General features: G+C 38.2%; 1 protein-coding gene across 5 annotated transcripts in view; it reads left to right on the top strand.

Moving 5' to 3' along the window:
- Window positions 1-998: 998 nt before the first annotated feature.
- stx16 (syntaxin 16) overlaps window positions 999-24,523 on the top strand; it is a 33,509-nt gene continuing 9,984 nt past the window's right edge. The window contains exons 1-4 of one of the 5 annotated variants that reach the window (XM_051933088.1): window positions 999-1,292; window positions 4,716-4,823; window positions 15,059-15,199; window positions 23,185-23,347. In XM_051933088.1, the coding sequence (XP_051789048.1) occupies window positions 1,152-1,292; window positions 4,716-4,823; window positions 15,059-15,199; window positions 23,185-23,347 (553 nt within the window). In that variant the 5' untranslated portion in view covers window positions 999-1,151. Of the gene's footprint in view, window positions 1,293-3,874; window positions 4,006-4,715; window positions 4,824-15,058; window positions 15,200-23,184; window positions 23,348-24,523 lie in introns of those variants that run through there. The other 4 variants (XM_028811956.2, XM_028811958.2, XM_051933089.1 and 1 more) reach the window with 4 other exon arrangements.

The following is a 24,523-nucleotide window of genomic DNA, read 5'->3' as shown; positions in this document are numbered from 1 at the left end:
GTACAAAACAATAAAAAAAATTATAATTGACAGTTAAAATATTTATTTTGTAAAAAAAAAAATACCATGTGATGGAGAAAAAAGAGTTTTCAATCTCTAAATTCAGCACACAAAAAAACATAAAAATAGCATGAAATCATCAAAACACTTTTTTCAGTGTATACCTGTGTATTCTGTAGTCAGGTCGCTTATCAGTACACTTCTTCTTCTTCTTCTTCCTTCTTCTTCCGGCTGCTCCCGTTAGGGGTTGCGACAGAGGATCATCTTCTTACATCTAAGCTTGCGAAAATACCGTTGAGCTGAGAAAAACGCTATATAAATGTAAAGAATTATTATTATTATAATTGATCACTATTACTGCATTGTGTAAACCCTTTAATAGTTTTTGATTGTAAAAACAGAAAAGTCAGAATTAGTGTAAGCCGCCCTATTTCAGGGTTTTCATAAGAAAAACAAATATTTACTTCAAGAAGTAGAGGTACATAATAAACAAGAATGGTTGCGTCAGATATTTGAAATATTAAAGAGCCTAGATATTCTTGATTGTAATAACAAATGTGTCATGTTTCATCCTCTGATAGCGGTCCGTATAGGGTCAGATCTCTTGTAAAGGATCAAAAAATAAATTCAACATCTTATTCGCAACAAGTGACCTTGAAATTAGTGTTTTTCGGGTCTAGAGGGCCACAGATAGGGGAACAACCCCCAAAAGCTCGACGTCTTGCATAAATATACGTCAAGATGGGGAGAACGGGATGTCGTTATGTGGAGATGTTTCTCGTAGCTGTGAATCAGGAGGCACAGGACAAAAAGACTGCAGTGATTTCAAGGCGTTCATAATTCTTATGAAAAGGTCGAACATGATGTGCCACTCGAGCAGAAGAGTCAGCCTCTTAACCGCGTTGACTCTTTTATCGTATTAAAACGTTCAAAGAAGAGACCGAGTTTCGAAAGTGTCAAGAATTGGCGCCACCTTCACGAGAGTCCGGGCACTGACAGCTCGGAAGGAATCCGCTCGCAGCGGCGGAACCTTGAGAACAACAGCTTGGTTACCACCGGAACCCGGAAGTGACTGTAGCTAGCGCCTGCGCCCTGCCAGCTCTGACCCGTTGGACTCTGGCGGAGCGGTGCTGGGGTTTTGGGGGGCAAACATGGCAACCAGGCGTCTTACTGATGCCTTCTTATTAATGCGGAACAATGCCGTCCAAAACAGGCAAATGCTGGCTGAGCAAGTGAGTAGTTCCTCCGGCAGTCCTGTGAATGCGCATAGCGCGGCCGCGGTGAGTGCCACCGTCTCGGAAAGGGAGAAGAGTATGGCCGGGAGTGGGGGTTCGGGAGGAAGGGTGGGGTTTTGGGGTTGGCGTATGGATTGGGATAACGGGGTACCCAGTGACGGAGAGCAGGAGCAGGCCCGAGGTTTGTCAAATGAGGAAGGATACGTTGCTGGTGACTGCCTGGCATCCGGGAGCGTTCCTTTCCTTGCCTTTCTCACCTTGCCATATCTAGTTACTTTTTAATACAATAGTCTCGAGTTTCACGTACTCAAATGCGTACATTTTTAAAATGAAACACATCGTTATTTATCCGAATAGTCTGAATAATGTTAAGTGGACATCGTTTATCTCGTATGTACAGCATCTCTCGTGCCTGCCCATGCATCCTCTTTTATGCTTGTTTCTCATTTATTTATTTGTTTGTGTGTGTGTATGGGTACGTAGCAAGTTGTCTTTTTCTAGTGTATGTAACTGTCATTCAGCGCTTTCCAGCCCGTGCCTTGCATTGTATTTGTGCTTGTATTTACCCTTTCTAATTTCACCACTGTGTTCGTGCATGTGTGTTTACTACACGCAGCACAAATTTAACTGTCCATGCTTTTATTATGTATTTGTGCAGATGTAGGTTAGTGCTTTGATTTTTTTTTTTTCGAGTCAATGTTTATGCATGTAAGTGTTGTGGTTCCTTTTCATTTAAAGAAATGCATGCAACTAACAGTGTATTCTGTATGTGTCAGCAACTTGAAAAAGTATTCGCCCTCTGAAACTGTTTTCACGACTTGTTGTCTTAGATTCAAAATGTACATGTTAAAGTAAGCTTTTTTTCAAGGTAATCTGCAAATCGTGTACATTGTGCCAAATCACAAAAAACGATCTGAAGACCTTTCAAAAGTTTAATTTGTAATATTTACAAAATGGTCATTCCCTTTGTAAATATAATGCAGTGTATTACATTGCCATCTCACCCAATTTGCTGATGGTCTCCACCCATGTAAGAAATAGAAGGATCACCTGCCCTTATTTCAGTATCAATACCCCCTGTGTCTCTGTAAGGTCCATCAATGTGGTGGAGTTTTTCCACAAAGTAAACCAAAATGAAGGCAAAAGAGCTTGTAAAACAAGTCAGGGCTATAATTGTAGAGAATCACAAATTAGTGGGAGGATACAAGACTTCCTGACTATACCTCAGAGCTCAGTGCAGTCCTTCATACAGGAGTGGAAAAAAATAATAAAATACAGGCATACTGCCTAGGCCAGGTCACCCATTTAAACTTAGTGTCTTGACAAGTGCCTTTCTTGTTCAGTGACTAATTGGCACACTGACCAAGTTGCAGAAGTCATTGACAGCAATTGGAGAGGATTTTCGTGGTTCAGCAATTCAGAAAGTGTTGCAAAAAATTGTCCTTTATGAGAATAGTGGTAAGGAAGAAAAACCTCATCCATTAAAATATGCAGCACATCGCTTAGAAGGCACTGCAAAGTTGTGACAAAGACTGAAGTGGAACTCTAGCTTGAACAACAAGCAGTATGTGTGGTGTAAATCTAACATTGCACATCAGCCAGGTTACTTCACCTCCAATGTAAAATGTTTTGGTGGTGGCATCATCATGTTGTGGGGGTGCTTTACAGCTTAGGGGCTGGCAGTCTCTTCACGATTGATGGGAAGATGAATACTTCACAGTACAGACAGACCCTGTAGGGAAACCTGCTCCTCACTGTCAGATAAATGGAGACTTGAAGGGAAATTCGTCTTTTAACAGGAAAATGGCACAAAGCACCCTGTCAGAGCAGCAATGGAGTGGCCTAAAAGGAAGAACATTGGTATCCTAGACTTTCTCAGTCCTGGTCTTAACTTCATTTAATATCTCTGGTGAGATCCAAAAATTTCTGTCCACCGCCACTCAGCAACTAAACTAATATAGCTTGATCAGCAATCACATTATGCAAAACTGATAGAGATGTATCCAAAAAAGAAGTACTTGCTCTAATAGCTGAAAGATGTGTGGTCTATTCAAGTCCTGAATGAGGGTAATGAATACTTAGAAATTGTTGACATTTTTGGTTTTAAAATTTAATTTTTTAATGTTCTATAATTTACTTTATTTTTTTGTGCTGTAATTTAAAGAGTATTTCATTTACAAATAAGGATCCCCAGTCAGACTGGTCGAAATTTCAGGTTGTGACAATCACTTATGTGAAAAAGGATAATAGGTTGAACACTGTTTCAAGGCACTCCATGTTCTTGAGTATCTCGCACTGACATTTTTGTGCTGAAACACATCTGCATGTTTCTTTCTGAATTTTTATTTGTTGGTAGGTTGTCTGAGATTGTATTGTACTGCTTCTTCAATGACCAAGCCAGTTGAGAGAGAAAAAAAGTCAATTTTATTTATATTTTGTGTTTGTGGTACGTCTTTTTTCTTGTGATATCACGTACTGGAGCCATATTTCCAGTAGCTGGAAATGATTAATGTGACCAAATTTGGTCTGAAGTGTTCCCTTATTGATGAGTTAAGGAAATAGCAAGCAAACTGTTGAATTGCACCACTGAAATGCTTAGTATTATATGTGAAACTGTATAAAAACTTGTCCAGTTTTTAGCTTAGTGTTCTTTTAGTAGAATTGCCTTGTGCTACCTTACATTCACCTGATTTCACTTTCATTTTTTTCTTTTTCATTTTCTTTGGATGGGGCCTGTGGGATCCTCCCTCCACCTTAGGAGCTTGATGAGGTACTGTCTGTTCTCTTTTACTGCTGTCTGCTTCACTTCAAACCTTTTTTTCCTCCTCCTAATGGCTGAATTATTATTTGTATTTTCTTATTTTACAGTTTTCTGAGTTATAGTCAGGAGAGTTAGGTCTGCTACAATGACAACTTATAGGCAGTTTTTTTCCACCTACATTAGAAGGGATGGCAGAGTAAGATTAATCAATTAATGCCATCAGCTAAGTTAAATTTGTACAGGCTAATGAAATCTTAATGTTTTGCATTGGCAAGAAATGTTTTGAACAAAGCAATATTTTGATGGTAGATCTTTCAAGAAAATGTATTAAAACTGGTGCTTTTTAGTCCTGATGATGTAATAGATTGCTGTGCATACTCTCAACTTCAAAAACTAGTAAGCTGAAGCTAAAATAGGTAAGCCATATCTTGTGAAAGGAAGCGTACTAAATGAGACAAAATGAAAGCAAATGAAGTTAGAAGGTAAGGCTTTTGTACAGCTGATCAAGGAGTATGCTAAAATGCAGTTCCCATACATAACTGTTGGGATCACCATTGTTCATCAGTTTACTAAGACTTGCCAACATTTTTATGTAATAATGAAAAGTATTATAGAAATGGTAGCTCTTGTATTAAAATGCATTCTTGGGAAGTAGATGCACTCACTAAGTAGCCGAATCACTGTTTTTTTTCAAATCCTTATTATGCATTTCTTGGCAGATGGCAGATGACAGGATGGCCCTTGTTTCTGGTATCAGTTTGGATCCTGAAGCTGCCATCGGAGTTACAAAACGCCTTCCTCCAAAGTGGGTGGATGGAGTTGATGAGGTAAAATTTATTTAGGAATGGTGCTTTGTTTTTTTTAAATATTAAGATTAAACTCTGTTTCACCATTACCACTCATTAGTATTTTTTGCATATATTACCATTGACATGTAGAGTACTGTTTAGTTTTTATTGAAATAAATCTAACTGTTAACTCTTTATACAACTGACATTCAGTCAGATCTTGAAGATAGTTTAGTACAGACTTTGATAGTATGATAAAAGTTGTAGTGCACTCATTTTTATATACATTTTTAAATTAATGGTGTGATTAGGAAAAAGCAAAGATCTAAAATTAATTCTAAGTAACACCTTTCCATTGAATCATTCTTATTTTGAGACTTTCCTGTCTATTTTGCCAGTTTTCAATCTACAGAAATAATAATAAAGTCCATCTCATCTGAATGTACATGATATTTTTTATCAGTTTATATTTTATACAGTGGTCAAGTTTTATGCATTTTGAAGAATAACAGGTGTGGTTTCTTATGTAACATATAGGGGATCCCATTGTCAAAGAATTACTCCAAAATGAAAGGCACCCTGTAATTCAAGAAGACCATGTATCAGTGTAGGGAATCTCTACACAAATTAGCTAGGAGTGCTGGAAAGGCTATGCTATAGAGTGCTACCCAATGTAAAACAGGCACTCCAAAATTAAAGGTGGCTAAGTGGCCCGAATAACTGTTTAAATGTATGAGGAACTGGATGTTAGAAAGGAGTGTGTGGAAAAGAGACATAATGGAGAGGACTGCCTTAATAAAAAATGTCTTCCAAAGCAAAAGGTGTCCTGCAGTTCAGGAAGGCTGCATTTAAATCCTGAATGCATCTTGATTTTGACAAATATAGCATGAGTATTTTAATAGAAGACCGTATACTTGCCTGTAATTTTTAAGTTAATGTTAGAAATTGGGAAAAGAAGAAAAATACAATTCAAGTTAACTAACCCCTTACCGTACATTAAATCAATCATATGTTGAGACTTTGTGAAAGAAGAGCTGCTGACTGAAAGGTATTCATGTTCTTAGCAGGGATAGGTTAAAATGCAGATTGCACTGTAGCTTAGAGAGGTTAGTAGTGAGTGGGGTAGAGCAGGACTGTTTATTGGAATAAGCTGCCCTTTGTTGAAGAAGCACTTCAGAGTGAAAGCACTCAGCATTTCTCAGGAAGACTGGCTTTAAAAAGAACGGCTACAGTGATTATGAAATGGGAGTACTTAAATGGAGGGAACTGCCCTGTGTAGAAAGTGGCATACTTATACAAGAACTTGTGATTCTAAGTGCCTACACATAACGCACATCTTGTATCACTGTCTCTGCTGGTATATATGAATGATACATGTGTATATATAATGGGAGGTGAACAAGCTTGTAACGAGGCAGGGAGTAAGAGGTAATCGAATAAGTGAGTTGCTGAGGAAAGCTCTATGTGTGGACAGAGATGCATCAGGCCAAAGAGCACCACGCAGGATGGGAGACAAAAAAAAAAATTAAAAAGCAATAGATTAATGCTGGGTACTTATTAACACATCAAGGAGTTAAACTTATAATTGAATTACTTTATTATGACTACTGGAAACATAAATTAAAAAAAGGGGTTTTTGAAGTTTTTTTGAAATGTTCCACAGATTTAGCCTGGCATATTTCTTTTGGTAAATTATTCTAAATTTTAGGTGCATAAGGACAGAAAGCTGCTTCACCAGTTCTTTTATGCTTAGATCTAGGAATAATGAGCAAACCAGAATTTGCAGATTTAAGACTGTGATTTGGTACATAAGGAAACAGACATTATGAGAAGTAGGTGGGGGCAAGATTGTTTAAAGCCTTATATACAAGTAGAAGTATTTTAAAATCAATTCTAAAGGACACTGGCAGCCAATGCAAAGATATTAGTATTGGGGATATATGCTCATATTTTTCTTTTTGGTTAAAATTCTTGCGGCTGCATTCTGAACAAGCTGTAGCCTATGGGTGTCGAACTCCGGTCCTGGAGGGCCTCAGTGGCTGCAGGTTTTCATTCTAACCATCTTCTTCATTAGTGACCAGTTTTTACTACTAATTAACTTTTGTTTTAATTTTAATTAACTTGACTCAGGCTCCTTTGTTGTTTATTTGTCCTTAATTAGCAGCCAAATAATAATGAGACAAAGCAAGCCACCACATGACCAGCTCACTTGTGCCCACCACACAATATCTGAAAATAAAGAAAGGAGGTGGTTTCGGTAATGTTGATCTCTCAGGTCACCATAACATTTTAACGATGTTCTTAGAAAAAACAGAAAATCAATAGTTTTGGAAATGTCTGCAGTGGCAGAATGAGAGCAGCAACAAGCCATGGAATTAAATAACGAGTTTAATTAAGAGCAAGAATAAGCTTCTCATTAAGAAAGTGATTGGAGTGAAATTGGTTGGAGTTTGAAGCTCCAGTTTAGCTGGTCATCTGTTGGTTTGTTTCACATCACATTTCTTTTTGGTTGCCATTTAATGAAGAAAAGAATCAATTGAGAGGAATGAGTCCTTAAAAACAGGGCTATTAAAATGAACGGAAAAGGAGGTAATTAGCAGTGAAAACTGCTCGCTGATTAGGAAAAGGGTTGGAATGAAAACCTGCAGCCACTGTGGCCCTCCAGGCCCAGAGTTCGACACCCGTGCTGTAGCCAATTTACGTCCTTTTTAGGTAGTCCTGATAGAGAGCATTGCAGTAATCTTGTCACAGTCTGAAAAGGCAGAGACAGTATCTCCATCTAACAACAGCAGAATTGCAACCATTAGGTTTCCAAAATGGAATTTTCTCCAAATCTCAGATGCACTTTGTTGTCCCAACTGTGAAAATACACAAGGAAAGTGGAAAAAAGACTCACAATTGTTAGTCCAATGCAACTTCAATGCAAGTATGCAAACACGCTAATCCTGTAATTAGAAACCAAAAACATGTAGCACCAGCCCTAGAACTCCATAATATTTTAGCACCTTTCACATATTGCTGCAGGGGACTGTGCTTTCTCCGGTCCTATTCAGCATATATACATCGGACTTCCAATACAACTCGGAGTCCTGCCACGTGCAAAAGTTTGCTGACGACACTGCTATCGTGGGCTGCATCAGGAGTGGGCAGGAGGAGGAGGAGTATAGGAACCTAATTAAGGACTTTGTTAAATGGTGCGACTCAAACCACCAACAACTGAACACCAGCAAAACCAAAGAGCTGGTGGTGGATTTTAGGAGGCCCAGGCCCCTCACGAACCCCGTGATTATCATAGGTGACTGTGTGCAGAGGGTACAGACCTATAAATACTTGGGAGTGCAGCTGGATGATAAACTAGACTGGACTTCCAATGCTGATGCTCTGTGCAAGAGAGGACAGAGCGGACTATACTTCCTTAGAAGGCTGGCGTCTTTCAACATCTGCAATAAGATGCTGCAGATGTTCAATCAAATAGTTGTGGCAAGTGCCCTGTTCTACGTGGTGGTGTGCTGGGGAGGCAGCATAAAGAAGAGGGACGCCTCACACCTGGACAAACTGGTGAGGAAGGCAGGCTCTATTGTAGGCACAGAGCTGGACAGTTTGACATCTGTGGCAGAGCAAACGACACTGAGCAGGCTCCTGTCAATCATGGAGAATCCACTGCATTCACTGAACAGTGTCATCTCCAGATAGAGGAGCAGCTTCAGCGACAGACTGCTGTCACTGTCATGCTCCTCTGACAGACTGAAGAGATCTTTCCTCCCTCACAACATGCGACTCTTCAAATCCACCGTTGGGGTAAACGGTAACATTATACAATGTTATTGACTGTTATACCTGCCTCGCACTCTCCACCTTGCACTTTTTAACTTGTACTGTTTTTATCACTCTTTAATTACAGTGTGCACAATTACTAGGCAAGTTGTATCTTTGGGATTAATTTTAATATGAAATAAATACAGTGCCATCAGTCAATCCAAAATGTTAATAAACCGTAACCCTGAATGTTATGCAAAGGAAATGTGAGTGTGAACATTATCAGGGGAATATACAGTATGTATGTGCACAATTATTAGGCAACTATTAGTGTACAGAATTATTATGCAACTAAATCAAAAACGTTCATCTCCCTTGTTTATTTTCATCTGTTAAAGTGATAATAATAAACAAACAACACATAATTTCCAAATAAACATTTCTGGCATGAAAAAAAAAAAAGAGTGACCAATATAGCCACCCTTCTTTTTAATAACAATAACATTCATGGAATCTGTTAGTTTCTTGATCTGTTGCTGATCAACTTTTTGTGCAGAAGCAACCACAGCCTCCCAGACACTGTTCAGAGAGGTGTACTGTTTTCTTTCCCTGTAAATCTCCTGTTTAAGAAGGCCCCAAAAGTTCTCAATAGGGTTTAGGTCCGGTGAGGAAGGGGGCCATGTCATTTTTCTGTCATCTTTAAGGCCTTTACTAGCTAGCCACGCAGTAGAGTACTTTAATGCATGTGATGGAGCATTGGCCTGCATATAAATTATGGTCCTTTTGAAAGATGCTGACTTTTTCCTGTACCACTGCTTGAAGAAAGTGTCTTCTAAAAACTGGCAGTAGGTTTGGGAGTTGAATTTGAGTCCATCTTCAACCCGAAAAGGTCCAACTAGCTCATCTTTGATAATACCAGCCCATACCAGTACCCCACCTCCACCTTGCTGGCGTCTGAGTCGAAGTGGAGCTCTGTGCCCATTACTGATCCAGCCATGGGCCCATCCATCTGGTCCATCAAGTGTCACTCTCATCTCATCAGTCCATAAAACCTTTGAAAAATCTGTCATCAGTTACTCCTTGGCCCAGTCTTGATGTTTCAGTTTATGTGTCTTGTTCAGTGGTGGTTGGATTTCAGCTTTCCTTACCTTGGCCATGTCTCTGAGCACTGAACACCTTGTACTTCTTGCCAATATCTTAGCAATTTGAAGAGTGCTGCATCCCTATGAAAGACTTTTTACAATTTTTGACTTTTCAGAGTCAGTTAAATCTCTTTTTTGGCCCATTTTGCATAAGGTAAAGAAGCTGCCTAATAATTATTCAAACCTTGAAATAGGGTGTTGGTCTCCTTAGGCCACACCCTCCCTCAGTACACAAATACATGTCACCTGATATGCTTAAATCAAATGAGCCTTCAAGTTTATAGATAGATAGATACTTTATTAATCCCAAGGGGAAATTCACATACTCTAACAGCAGCATACTGATAAAGAAAATATTAAAGAGTGATAACAATTCATGTATACAGACAGACAGTAACTTTGAATAATGTTAACGTTTACCCCCCCTCACCCAAATCAACCCCCCCTGGGTGGAATTGAAGAGTTGCATAGTGTGGGGGAGGAACGATCTCCTCAGTCTGTCAGTGGAGCAGGAAAATGACAGCAGTCTGTCGCTGAAGCTGCTCCTCTGTCTGGAGATGACACTGTTTAGTGGATGCAGTGGATTCTCCATTATTGACAGGAGCCTGCTCAGTGCCCGTCACTCTGCAACAGATGTCAAACTGTCCAGCTCCATGCCTACAATAGAGCCTGCCTTCCTCACCAGTTTGTCCAGGCGTGAGGTGTCCCTCTTCTTTATGCTGCCTCCCCAACACACCACCACGCAGAAGAGGGCGCTCACCACAACCGTCTGATAGAACATCTGCAGCATCTTATTGCAGATATTGAAGGACACCAGTCTTCTAAGGAAGTATAGTTGGCTCTGTCCTTTCTTACACAGAGCATCAGTATTGGCAGTCCAGTCCAATTTAACATCCAGCTGCACTCCCAGGTATTTATAGGTCTGCATCCTCTGCACACAGTCACCTCTGATGATCACGAGGTCCATGAGGGGTCTGGGCCTCCTAAAATCCACCACCAGCTCATGGTCAAAATACTCACTTGCCTAATAATTGTGCACACAATGTAATATTATTTTTTTCAGTATGCTGCTGCTGGAGTATGTGAATTTCCCCTTGGAGATTTAATAAAGTGTGTGTGTGTCTGTCTGTCTGCAGTTAGGTCCATAAATATTTGGACAGACTTTTTTCTAATTTTGGTTCTGTACATTACCACAATGAATTTTAAATGAAACAACTCAGATGCAGTTGAAGTGTAGACTTTCAGCTTTAATTCAGTGGGGTGAACAAAATGATTGCATAAAAATGTGAGGCAACTAAAGCATTTTTTTAACACAATCCCTTCATTTCAGGGGCTCAAAAGTAATTGGACAAATTAAATAACTGGAAATAAAATGTTCATTTCTAATACTTGGTTGAAAACCCTTTGCTGGCAATGACAGCCTGAAGTCTTGAACTCATGGACATCACCGGATGCTGGGTCTCCTCCTTTTAAATGCTCTGCCAGGCCTTTACAGCAGCGGCTTTCAGTTGCTGTTTGTTTGTGGGCCTTTCTGTCCAAAGTTTAGTCTTCAACAAGTGAAATGCATGCTCAATTGGGTTAAGATCAGGTGACTGACTTGGCCTTTCAAGAATTTTCCACTTCTTTGCTTTAATAAACTCCTGGGTTGCTTTGGCTGTATGTTTTGGGTCATTGTCCATCTGTATCATGAAACGCCGTCCAATCATTTTGACTGCATTTAGCTGGATTTGAGCAGACAGTATGTCTTTGAACACCTCAGAATTCATTCGGCTGCTTCTGTCCTGTGTCACATCATCAATAAACACTAGTGTCCCAGTGCCACTGGCAGCCATGCACGCCCAATCCATCACACTGCCTCCACCGTGTTTTACAGATGATGTGGTATGCTTTGGATAATGAGCTGTTCCACGCCTTCTCCATACTTTTTTTTGCCATCATTCTGGTAGAGGTTGATCTTGCTTTCATCTGTCCAAAGAATGTTTTTCCAGAACTGTGCTGGCTTTTTTAGATGTTCTTTAGCAAAGTCCAATCTAGCCTTTCTATTCTTGAGGCTTATGAGTGGCTTGCACCTTGCAGTGCACCCTCTGTATTTACTTTCATGCAGTCTTCTCTTTATGGTAGACTTGGATATCGATACGCCTACCCCCTGGAGAGTGTTGTTCACTTGGCTGGCTGTTGTGAAGGGGTTTCTCTTTACCATGGAAATGATTCTGCGATCATCCACCACTGTTGTCTTCTGTGGATGTCCAGGTCTTTTTGCGTTGTTGAGTTCACCAGTGCTTGCTTCCTTTCTCAGGATGTACCAAACTGTAGATTTTGCCACTCGTAATATTGTAGCAATTTCTCGAATGGGTTTTTTTCTGTTTTTGCAGCTTAAGGATGGCTTCTTTCACCTGCATGGAGAGCTCCTTTGACCGAATTTTGTCTGTTCACAGCAAAATCTTCCACATGCAAGCACCACACCTCAAATCAAATCAGGCCTTTTATCTGCTTAATTGATAATGACATAACGACGGACTTGCCCACACCTGCCCATGAAATAGCCTTTGAGTCAATTGTCCAATTACTTTTGAGCCCCTGAAATGAAGGGATTGTGTTAAAAAAATGCTTTAGTTGCCTCACATTTTTATGCAATCGTTTTGTTCACCTCACTGAATTTAAGCTAAACGTCTGCATTTCAACTGCATCTGAGTTGTTTCATTTAAAATTCATTGTGGTAATGTACAGAATCAAAATTAGAAAAAAGTTGTCTCTGTCCAAATATTTATGGACCTAACTGTATCTATCTCGTTATGTTACGTTACATTACTATGAGGTGCATTGTCATAAGCTTTTTCCAAATCAACAGAAAAGGATCAGAACAGACGCAAGTCAGCATGGGATTTCCAAATTAGGGTGAGAACCAAAGTATGACCGAAAATGTCCTGTGCATGAGTACAAGGGTCGATAATGATCTGGATAAGCAGATGGCTGGAGTTGCTCTATAGCCATGGAAAAACAATGGATGTTTACCCATCCCAAGCAGGCCTATCAAGAGATTGAAAGACATCTTGGCTGCTGTAGAGCAAATGAAAATGCAAAGAACTGTTGGCTTGTTTTGAAAAAGCAAACACCATGCTTCCTTACAGAACTGAACCTTGAAGTGCAAATGAATGCCTGGGCAGACTCCATAGGCTGCTAAAATTAGCTCTATCCTGGCATCTTTTAGTAAAACTGTGGCAACTTTTAAACCTCGACATGACCCCAACAGAGCCTATAAACTCACCTGACATCCAGGGTGCCTTTTGAATTTGAAATTAAAAGGAAAGTTGTGGCAAAATGGTAGTTATGATAGGAAGAACAGGATATTTTGAGAGAAAAATAAATTTGAAAGAGAGATTTCAGAAGTATGAGGAGAGGGTTTGATCCATCTTTGGTGGGCAAGTGAAAGACTCCTTATGTCCTCACAGGTGGCGCAGTGGTAGTGCTGCTGCTTTGCAGTAAGGAGACTGTGGAAGATTGTGGGTTCGCTTCCCGGTTCCTCCCTGTGTGGATAGCGCTTTGAGTACTGAGAAAAGCGCTATATAAATGTAATTAATTATTATTATTATTATCTTGTAAAGAATGGTTAACAGAGAGGTTGCAGGGTTTAAATTTAGATCTAAATTTACCTTGAATGTCATCAATTAGTTTATAGATCTAAAGGTTATTTATTACTTCTGGAGCATCTGTTATTCTTTTAAAAAGGAATAGGCAGTGGTGACCCTGTGGTTGAGTATGCTTCTGTAAAAGTGATAATTGGCTACCTAATACAAGACATCAGTAGGAACGTGAAATTGCTATTGTAGAAATCCGCTCACTTTGCATTCCTGCAAAAGTAACTGAAATTTTTGGCAAAGTAGCTCAAAAACATCACAGTCATATCCGTTTTGCTCTAAAAAGCCAAAGAACATCCCTTCCACTGCATTAGGCAGGTGCTCTGTTCAGTTAGTAAGTGATGAAATGGTAAGGTTATTGTAAGGCTCTTGATGGTTCATCCCACTTGGCGTTATTTCTTTGTAGTAATGCTCTTTGTGAAAGGGGCATTATACTATAAATTTGTGTAAAAGGCAGCTGGTTCAAACTCAGTGATTGGGACAATATGGAATTAAAGCTTAAGCTCATTTTTGTACTGGATTTGACCAGTAAAACTGCTCAGTGAACAATGTGTGCAGTGGGGATGGTGGAAATAGGGAAAAAAAAACTAAGTAAGAAAAAATGGGTTGACAGCTTAAAAAAAACAAATAGAAGATCAACTATTTCCTGTCAGCAGTATTTTGCCTACATTTTCACTGATTTCATGGAGTATAACATGACTATTTGATCTATGAACAACCCGTGTGATCAGCTCCCCTTTGCTGTAGGCAGGATTTCTCAGACCACCTTCACTCACTAATAAAGCAATGTTATGTCCAACAAAAACAGTACAAGCAAATAAGTAAAGAAATAGACCTGCTATGCACCAGAAAGGAAGAGTTATTGCATCAGAATTTAATAATCAAGCAAAGTGTAACATTGTTAACATGATGTAAAAGGCACTTTATATGCTGTGTAAACCTTATGGGCTTGTTTATATTAAAGTGTGTAATTTATTTGTTTTTCTAATACTTTTCAAGCACACTCTTCCATGCCATGCAACATATATAGTCAGGAAAAGAGTAGAGAAGTCCAAAACAGCGCTTCTGAGAAAGATTCTGCCTGCTGCACTACTGCTTTTGTATCTTATGGAAAAACCTTCTACAGTATGTACTAGTACTGGTGGGAAAAGGAAATTCTTCTCACACACAAGAATCATCAAGTCCTAGGCTTTTACAGATTGTGAATACTAAATGAATAGGCTGACTCTCTAGACAGATACTGTACATAACTAATAATTGTAATATTTTTTTCATCCCTTCTCTAATCCACTCAACCAAGTGAGTAGCTCTAAACTGGCACTAAAGTATTCAAGACTAGTACCAAACGCAGACAAGAATTAGTTTTATTAAATGGTGCAATTGTGCACTCACTCACTCTCAGCATTACTTGTCCAATTTGGAGTTGTCACTTAACCTACTTGCCTGTAATCGCGATATATGAGGAAAATGGACTACGAGGGAGGAAACCCCAACCTCTGGACTTTGAAGCTGTTAGGCAGCAACAAAAACCATTTTGCACAGTTCTGCTGTTTAACTTGGTAAAACTGTAGATTGCAATTGCTAGTTAAATAATTTTGCTGGAATTATTATATTGTCCTTTTTTTAATTTGTTTTGCTGCTGATGCATTGGATAAGGTGCCAGTTTAGCTATGATACACATATAGCATTACATAAATTAAAATTTTCACTGGACTCGCTGGCTTTCTGCAATGTTTTTCAGATTCAATATGACATTACAAGGATAAAACAGAAAATGAAAGAACTGGTCAGTCTTCATGATAAGCACATGAACAGGCCTACCCTAGATGACAGCAGTGAAGAAGAACATGCCATTGAAATCACAACTCAGGAAATTACCCAGGTGAGACATTTTGTGATTTTCTACTTAAGGGCCCATGAAGATCTTATGTTTCTACAGGATATGGATTACTTTAAATTGAATTTACAAGTTATATTTGGTTTGCCTTTAATCCATTACAAGATTTAAATTATAGCATAAAATGGGATTAAAAGTAAGACTATAATGAAAATACATTAAATATGAAATTTATGGATTAGATGTATTTTATTAAATTATCATAAATTTTATGTAAATATTAAGCTGTATGCTTTTCCTCTGTTTTTAAGAACTTAATTAAAAAAATACTTCATATTCCTAGAAATAAAAGCCTGTCAAAATTGAATTTCATCTTTATCCAGAAATTACTTATATACTCCATTCAATCCTGTATGTGTTTAGTTTAGAGTTAAATTTGTCTATATACTGCATTTTAGTTTTCTCAGGCTTAAAAAAGAAGTGATTGTCAAAAGTGGTGAAACAGTCCATACTTATTCTAAATGATATAATTCAAAATCTTAATGTGTTGATACCAACAGAAGCTTTATTTCAGCAACAGAGTTGTGTAAGCAAAGATGTGTGTGGCATAGTATTCCAAAACACACCTGCGTTGTACAATTGTAACATTTGGTACCTTTTAATTTTCATGCACATTAGGTAAAAATTGCCTGGTGGAAATTATCAACTCTAGCGTTGATGGGAAAAGTAAATGAAAGTTGTGTGTGGAGGAGGAGGAGGAGGAGGAGTAGTAATGTATGTTATGGAAATGAGATGTGGCCAGTGAAGGCAAAGCTTGAAAGAACAGGGAAGAGAATCATTGGGTAAATGTCAGGTGTTACATGGTGAGAGATAGATGAATGCTAAGTTAACACTAGAATTACCAAAGCATACGAAAAAAACTCGTAAATCCGGCCCACCTTAAATCCCTTTGCACCTATCCGTCAGCGTCTTTTGTCCTGTAAATGTGCCGATAAAGACAAGCAGGAAGCAGCCTGCTATTCCATCAACCCACCGCCGCAGAATGTGCACATAGTTCTGCCAGCTCATGCCTTGATTATCTGGGAGTGAAGTGCTGGAGTTTTACAATGGCAATTATAGATCGTTATTTGGAACACATGCATTTCATGTGTGTTCCGTTTCTACAGTAATCTGTGTAAACACATTGTTAAAACAGAAACGTTTTTCATATTTTAGTAATAAATGACAAAATGTAGGCATAAACTATATAATGTATGAAGCCTGAAGTCCAAAGATTAAATAAACACTTTCACAAAAGGTTCAAGGACAAGCAGCTTCTGTGACATAGCGGTAAGATTTGCTGACTTGTAATCAAGAGTCCCTGGTTTAATCTTGACTGTTTGCTATATTTACCGTTTTCAGTAGTGAATAAATATTCAGTGCGAATAAATATGAATCATTTGAATAATGTTGTATCCATGCCACAATGTTTTCCAAAATGTACTATACAGGTAATAAAATGAATAATTCTAAATATCATATATACCTATGTCTCTGTTTTTTTTTTTTTTTTTTAATCAGTGCAGCTTTGACATCATGGACCATAATAACATAAGGTGCATACTAATTCAGCGTGAGCAGGAACACTCAATAAAACTGAACAAAAAAAAAAAAATGAAGTGACGGTGAGATATGAAGAAGGCAGATTCACCGGCGTTTGTGTGTCCGCTTTTATCCATCCAGATCAGAGAATGTCCAGTTCCATTGCCTTAAAACACCACTCATAGCTACAGTTATTCCCAGTTTCAGATAAATAGTAACAGCGTCAGATCCCGGGGTGGGGGAGGGGGGCCTAATGTATCATGATCGTGACTGAGAGAATATCCATCCATCCATTATCCAACCCGCTGAATCCAAACACAGGGTCACGGGGGTCTGCTGGAGCCAATCCCAGCCAACACAGGGCACAAGGCAGGAACCAATCCCGGGCAGGGTGCCAACCCACCGCAGGACACACACAAACACACCCACACACCAAGCACGCACTAGGGCCAATTTAGAATCGCCAATCCACCTAACCTGCATGTCTTTGGACTGTGGGAGGAAACTGGAGCGCCCGGAGGAAACCCACGCAGACATGGGGAGAACATGCAAACTCACACAGGGAGGACCTGGGAAGCGAACCCAGGTCCCCAGATCTCCCAACTATGAGGCAGCAGCGCTACCCACTGCGCCACCGTGCCGCCCACTGAGAGAATAAAAGTGAAAAAAAAAAGGTAACTTTTACAAGTATATAAATGTACATTGGCTGGTACAGACGCAAACCAAATGTATGTGTTTATTGTATAATATTAACAGTAAGAGCAGCTCACTACTCAAAGTGGCAAATATGCAAAGCAGTCAAGATCGAACCTGTGACTCTTGATTACAAGTCAACAATTCTTACCGCTGCGCCACGGAAGCTGTTGTATCGCCCTTGAACCTTTTGTGAAAGTGTTATTTGATCTTTGGACTTAAGGCTTCATACATTATATAGTTTATGCCTACATTTTGACATTTATTACTAAAATATGAAAAACGTTTCTGTTTTAACAATGTGTTTACACAGATTATTGTAGAAACAGAACACACATGAAATGCATGTGTTTCAAATAACAATCTATTATTTCCACTGTAAAACTCCAGCACTTCACTCCCAGATAATCAAGGCATGAACTGGGAGAACTATGTGCACGTTCTGCGGCAGTGGAGGGATGGAATAGCAGGCTGCTTCCTGCTTGTCTTTATCGGCACATTTACAGGACAAAAGACGCTAATGGAGAGGTGCGAAGGGATTTAAGGTGGGCCGGATTTACGAATTTTTTCGTAGGCTTTGCTAATTCTAGTGTTAAGAGAAAGACTTGATGTTGAGACAAAGGGTGTTATGCTGAGATAAGCCAAATTAAAATGTTTGAGCAGGTGGAGCAAAAGTGAAGGGATTATGAGTGGAAGTTGTGCACCATGATGGAGGTGGAGTGGATGAGACCCCACAGGGAAGCCAAAGAAAACGTAGATGAAGGTGGTGTTGAATGATTTGAAAAGAGTGGATATCATCCTAAAGGATACCAAGGACCATGCAGAGTGAAAGGAAAGGATTTTGGTGCAACCTGCTGCTGTATGGAGAACTCGTATATTGCTTCTGTGCGATTACCATTAGTACTCTTTTACAGCAAGCTTGTGACTACCTCTCTACAGTTTCTAAAATTACAGAATATGTGCCACACAACTTTTTTGTATCCTATATAAGGCAGACAAGACGTTTTCTACCTACATGGTAGATAGAAGAGCTATGGGAAAAATCCATTATATGCTTGTTTGCAAAGAGTTTTGTAGAAAACACATCCTCAACAGAATCTTTATTTAATAGACTAAATACTGTTATTTTTATGTAACACTGTTTTGCTTTTCTGAGTTACCAATACCCTATGAATGTGTTTTACTATAGTAGTACTGGGTTGTTTATTCTAATTAGGACTAGACCCATTTTGGAAGAGGGCCGACGTCAGTTTCACCAGCATTAGTCGGACTATAAACAGTTCAATAGCATATATCTGATTCTATTTAATTATATCTTCAATTTGGCAATCTCTCTTGTGTACTGTACATTTTACATAAATATCCAGTTCTAAACAATTCTTTTTAAAGTTCTGCTGTTAGTGCTTGTGGCAAGCGGCCATTGCACTCGCATTGTACATATGCGTATTTGGTACACTCAACAGAGCTGTTATACCATAACTTTTAACACACGTGCCAAAGGCTTGCCTCTTTCCTATTTTTTGTGTAATGAAACAACTGGTGTCAACATTGATTGTATCTTGTTGTTTAGTCCCCTGGAATTTTTTTTGGCATTGTTTCTGAACTGTTAATGCTGTTGCTTTTTTTGTCATTTTTAGTAAGCAAGAAAGTATCCATAAATCATTCATGTACTAACAAGAGAATATGTTGAACATTTCTTTCTGTGCTTTTTTAATTTAACTTAAGTGAAACCAAAAAAGTAAACACCCCAGCAGTTTATTTTTCTGTTCAGATATATTTAATATCGCCACAGTGCCAATAAATGTAGTATGTTGGTGTATATTAAGATACTGTCATGTAAGAAAGAAATTGCATATTCTTCAGTTATGAGTTAATAACCAACCATTACCTTCACCAAGTCCTTAAATTAGAAATACATAACCTTTGATAGACAGATAAAAAAAACAACTAATTATATATTTTTGGCTGTCTGCTGCCTATTGTAATGGGTAACTGGCTTTTTGATTTCCAGGTCTTTTAAGAAAATTTTGGTCTACAGAGATGCAGACAAATTGCTAGGAAAATGGCCCCAGTATTTCTAGTCCTAATGGCAGTATTGCATTTTACTAGCTATCTGATCATAAACTGTTGATTGTATAGCTGCACAATTGAAAGCATTTCTCATGATAGTTGCTGAGAAATTCTCATGGCTTGACATGTTGAGATTTTGTGTGAGAAATGCATGGTACCTTTTATGGGAAACCTGCTTGGTCAGCGTGTGCATGCATGCAACATCTGTAACTATAGAGAAGCTGGCAAAAATTTGAACTGGTCTTATTAGTCAACAGTGGGCAATTTCACTACTCACACCTTTCTGTCAACCTCACTAAACAACTTTTGAGTATCTGTCAGTATATAACTTGTAACACACATGCCAAAGGCTTACACAGCGGCTCCACAGAGTCTACACTTAGATCTTGACTTAATGGGTGAAGAAAGTGAACACCAAATACTTCACAGATCAAATTTTCTACAATAAAAGAGAACTTAAGTGCATGTAAATCTATGAAAATAAGCAATTTTTGTTTTACTTTTACTTTTGGGTTCAGAATTCCAGGAATGTATTTTTTCTCTACACAAATTGTGCTGAGTGATCAAGATTTGCACCAGAGGCAGCAGATCCTGGAGAAAGGGGAAGTGGCTGAGAACTGGGATATGAATCAATGTGAACATTTAGCACTGCCTAAGCAACATGGTTTTAAGGAAACCATGTGCAATTTTTGAGAATGAAACTTGGTAGTTGGCAGCTGTTTTATTTCTATGGTTGCTGGTACTATGTGATCATATAATTAAATTCAATTCAAGTGAAGTGTCTTAGTGGCTTAAGGTGTTAATAAGCAGTTTTGTGTATTTAAAAAATTTCATTAGACTTCTAACCAGTATTCTCAAATTCTTCATCCTCTTCAAATTATTTCCTTTTCTCACTCACCATTCACTGCTTAAGTTATTATGCATTCACTTACTCATATTTGCCATTTTCCTTTCATCTAAAAAAGGGTAGCAAAACACTCACTATTTTATTCAGTTCTGTTTCTAAGAAGGCTAAACCAGCTAATAATTTAGCATCATTTTCCACTGATTTTTCCCCAGCACACATGCTCAGTTTTGTGATAATAGTGGTGCAGCCTGCAGTTCTCATATCTTTACTGCCTTTGCTAATATAATGACCTGGATATTCTTTACTTGTGTGAATTCATGCCAATAATGCTTTGAAATTGTGTATGACACTCTGGTAAAGAGGCCGAGTAAATGACAATGTGGGCTATGAGATAGAAAATAACTTTGCCATTTGGATTAATAAACTGAAAAACAATTGGATTCAACACCATTGAATCAAGGGCCTGTGATGCAAGAATATTTTTCGACCTCCAGTACTGAGCAGTTATAGAACCAGTCCAGGAGGTTTGTGATATGATTCTTACTGGTTTAGTAATATAGGTGCAAGAAATTCTTATTTTTGTCATTTGTATTAGCTTAAAACATTTACTATAGAGCTTATCTATTCTCATTTATGAACTTCTTCATTTTGGCAGGAAACTGTTCTGCAGCTCTTTATTTGTCTCCACTAGGGATGTTAGATCAAATGTCACATTTCGAATATAATTCAAATTTATTTGAAAAAGGTGTTATTCAAAAGCAAAAGCTGACATTCGATTGTACAAGAGCAGCTGTTTGTTTTGTCCACAGTAATTTTTTGCATCAGGTTACTCAAAACACACTATGAATGGTTAGCTTCCTATCTTCTTTAGTAAAATTTTCAGCCAGACCCCTTCAAATTCTTTTTTTTTCTCTGTCCCTGTTCTCTGCACTTTGATCTTCAGGTTTAGAGCAGTTTTTCCAAACAATTCTCTGGTGTAATGTCCCAGAATTAGTGTCTGTCTTACATGTAATCCCATTTTTCCAGTTGAGTCCACAGGTGCCAACTGGCTATTTATTCTAAATGATACCCTGGTGCTGCCCATTGGACATATCCAAAATAACAAAACAAATCCCCATTTTTACTTTGTTCGATATTCTCACCCTGTCATAGTATTACTAACTGAACAGTATTCCTCTTCATCCTTGTCAGCACAGCATCCATAAGAGTAACCACGAAAAGGAGTTAAAACCATATTGTATCATGCTTCACTGCATTATTCTTATTTTTTTTTACTTTTTTTTTTATTCAAGGTCTTACTGCAAAGCGTGAAATGTTTATGACAATGTTCAGTGGGTCCTGTTTGTAGCACTCGGCTGGTGCGCTGTGCTACGTGTATTGTGATGTTTCTTGCAGTTGCAAGGACAGCTGTGAGGAATGGGTAGCAGGACTGGGATGGAGTCACAGGAGCACCTTTTTGTTTTGCATACAGTGATTAAATCATGTCACATCTGTGTCATTTAGTGTTTTTAGTCTGTTCTTAAGTACATTGCACTTTAAAAAAAAAAAAAAGATCTAAATGCATCAGTGTCTTCCCTAAATTTTCTCTTTATCATCATCATCTTCTTACTAAAACTGCTCTGTTTCTTTATTTCTTGTGGAGCTATTTATGATGTTGGGTACAGTACAGAAATGCAATTCTATTGACACAGCCCCATTACAATTGATCTTAGGTTGTAAAAATACACATCCAACAAAATGCGAGACACTATTGAATGCCTTGTCAGTCCCCCGCAGCAGTTAAAAAAAAAAAATTCAGTTTGGTTGACTTAATATGCGACATTGTTGTACTTTAGCTTTTTTGCTATTAAATTCCAATTTGTGATTTTTTTTTAATGTGTTTTTTTGGGGTGGGACTTGCTAATCCTGAACATGCACTTCAAAATATTTAAAATCTTAAAACAGCTCCTACACTTACTTGTGTCCTCATGCTCTGCTGGCTTTCTTCTGATCAATTATGTACAGCTGTCCTTTAAATATAATATTTATGCATCCTGAGAAATGTAGTGAAATATACCCCTTGGGTTAGCCTTCTCCAGAATTTTCATTTCTCTTTTCATTTTTCCATATGATTTTAAGTCATCAGAGTGTGTCATGACTTTCAGAAGCTTTTTACAGGTGCAACAGTTCCTGCAAAAATCCGTGTGACCCCCACAGGCCAAAAATAAACAGACTACTTCTATTTAGTTTGTCCAAAACAAAAAAAAAAAACCTCTTGCTTGCAAATATTTTTCTATATGGTGATATAATGTTCCATATTTTTCACAAGTGTAAATCTCAAAACTATTGTACTAACAGTCACTCCATATTTTCTAGGTTTCTTAACATGCTGAAAATGTGATATTTTAGATGTATGGTTTTAGTTGTAATTACATTTGTAATGCTGAACAAAATTTAATCAGACTTTATTTTTAGCTATACGTTTGGGCCATATAATTTGGCCTGCTTTCATTTTCTGTTGTACTATTTCCAGTGTCTTTGTAATTTCATGGGAAGATGAATGGTCCAAATTAGTTTGATTGATAGTTGTAGGTTAAATGAATGATTAACTGGAAGTCCTGCCATTTTACTAACCACGGAATCATGGACCAAGTTTAAATCTGATAAAAATTTGTGTAATTTTGACAGATTAGCCTGTTCCTAGAAAGTCATAGGGGAAAAAAAAAAAAAAAAGAAAAAACCTTAAACTACCACAGCCTTGCCCTTATCAAAGTTTAACCAGGAATTGTTGGGATATTTGATTCACTTTTAGAAATCAGAAATATGACTCTTATAACTCTCTCTCTTCCTGTATTTCTAGATGTTCCATCGGTGTCAGCGGGCAGTAGCTGGTATTCAGAGTCGCTCCAGGCACTGCACTGAGCAGGAGGAGAGGGTTCTGCGCAATGTGGTGTCCTCACTTGCCCAATCTCTTCAAGACTTGTCTACAGCCTTCAGACACACACAGTCTAGCTATTTGAAGCGTGAGTATGGTGACCAAGAGCACCTAAAACAAGAGTTGGCTAAGATATTTAAATTAAGAACCATTAACAGATTCCAGCAGGACCTTGCTAGGCTAGACAGTGAAATATATTTTTAATCATCACAGATGTTTAAGAAGATACTAACTATCCAATCTTTTTTTTTTAATATGTACTCTATGTTGGAATTAATATGATTGTTAGTGAGAACAAACTTTAGTCGTTTCACAGTTGAGAAGTTATGTACAACTTCATAGTAAAATGTCCCTGAATCGTACATATTGTTTGTATCACAGAGGGGCTAAAATAGAGTGGGCTAGAAAAGTTATATTCTCAATATATGTTCATGTACTTTTATTGTTTGTTTAATTTTCTACACACGGTTTATTGTTTCTTTTAAATTCACTGGCTTGCCATGTTCTAAGGCTAGGTACAGTTTCATTGATTGCTAATAAAACTGAGCCTCACCCATCATTTTTTTTCAGTCCGATAACTTTTAAAGTTGTAAGCTTCTGGGTCTATAAAATGAAAGCCCTTAAAAGGGACTGATTCAAGTGTCCAAGAGATATGAGATAGTGAAGATGGTACCCTCAGGCATCTGCACATTTTTGTACTAGTTATAGACTGAACAATTAAGCATTTAATTTTGAGGTAATGCCTGTTTTTGAGTATACAGTACAGCCTATACAGTTCAGAAATCAGTGGGAGATTAAAGCAAGGTGGCATCTATTTTCTGTTGAAAACGGGGAGCAAGATTTCTTTTGTCTGAGTAATAGAACAGTGAAATGCACATAGAGTCAGACCAGCAGGCTACTTTGTGGCATTTGCAGTACAAAGAACAGGGAGATGTAAACTTCTATTTCACGATTTTATCCAGCCAGTCAAACTGTGGGAGATGTATGATGATATGAGAACGTTAACCTATGTATAGCTATAATTATCTGAGATATCTGAACTGACATCAGAAGGGAAATTAGGACATCATTAAAGTCCCAGTTCAGAACATCACTAATGAATGCTTTGATTAATCTGCATGTGCCAGTCTGAAAAGTTTAATAAGTTGGGTTTGTCCATTGGTTCTTAAAACACTTTTAGCAATTTTCATGTATGAAAATGATCTAAACAAAGAAATGTAATTGTTCTTGTTGCGGCTTGAGATCAACTGGGTGGGATGTTGGG

The sequence above is a fragment of the Erpetoichthys calabaricus genome, chromosome 10 (assembly GCF_900747795.2).
Source record: "Erpetoichthys calabaricus chromosome 10, fErpCal1.3, whole genome shotgun sequence".
In the NCBI taxonomy this organism is placed as follows: domain Eukaryota; kingdom Metazoa; phylum Chordata; class Cladistia; order Polypteriformes; family Polypteridae; genus Erpetoichthys; species Erpetoichthys calabaricus.
This window is presented reverse-complemented; position numbering and strand designations above follow the sequence as displayed.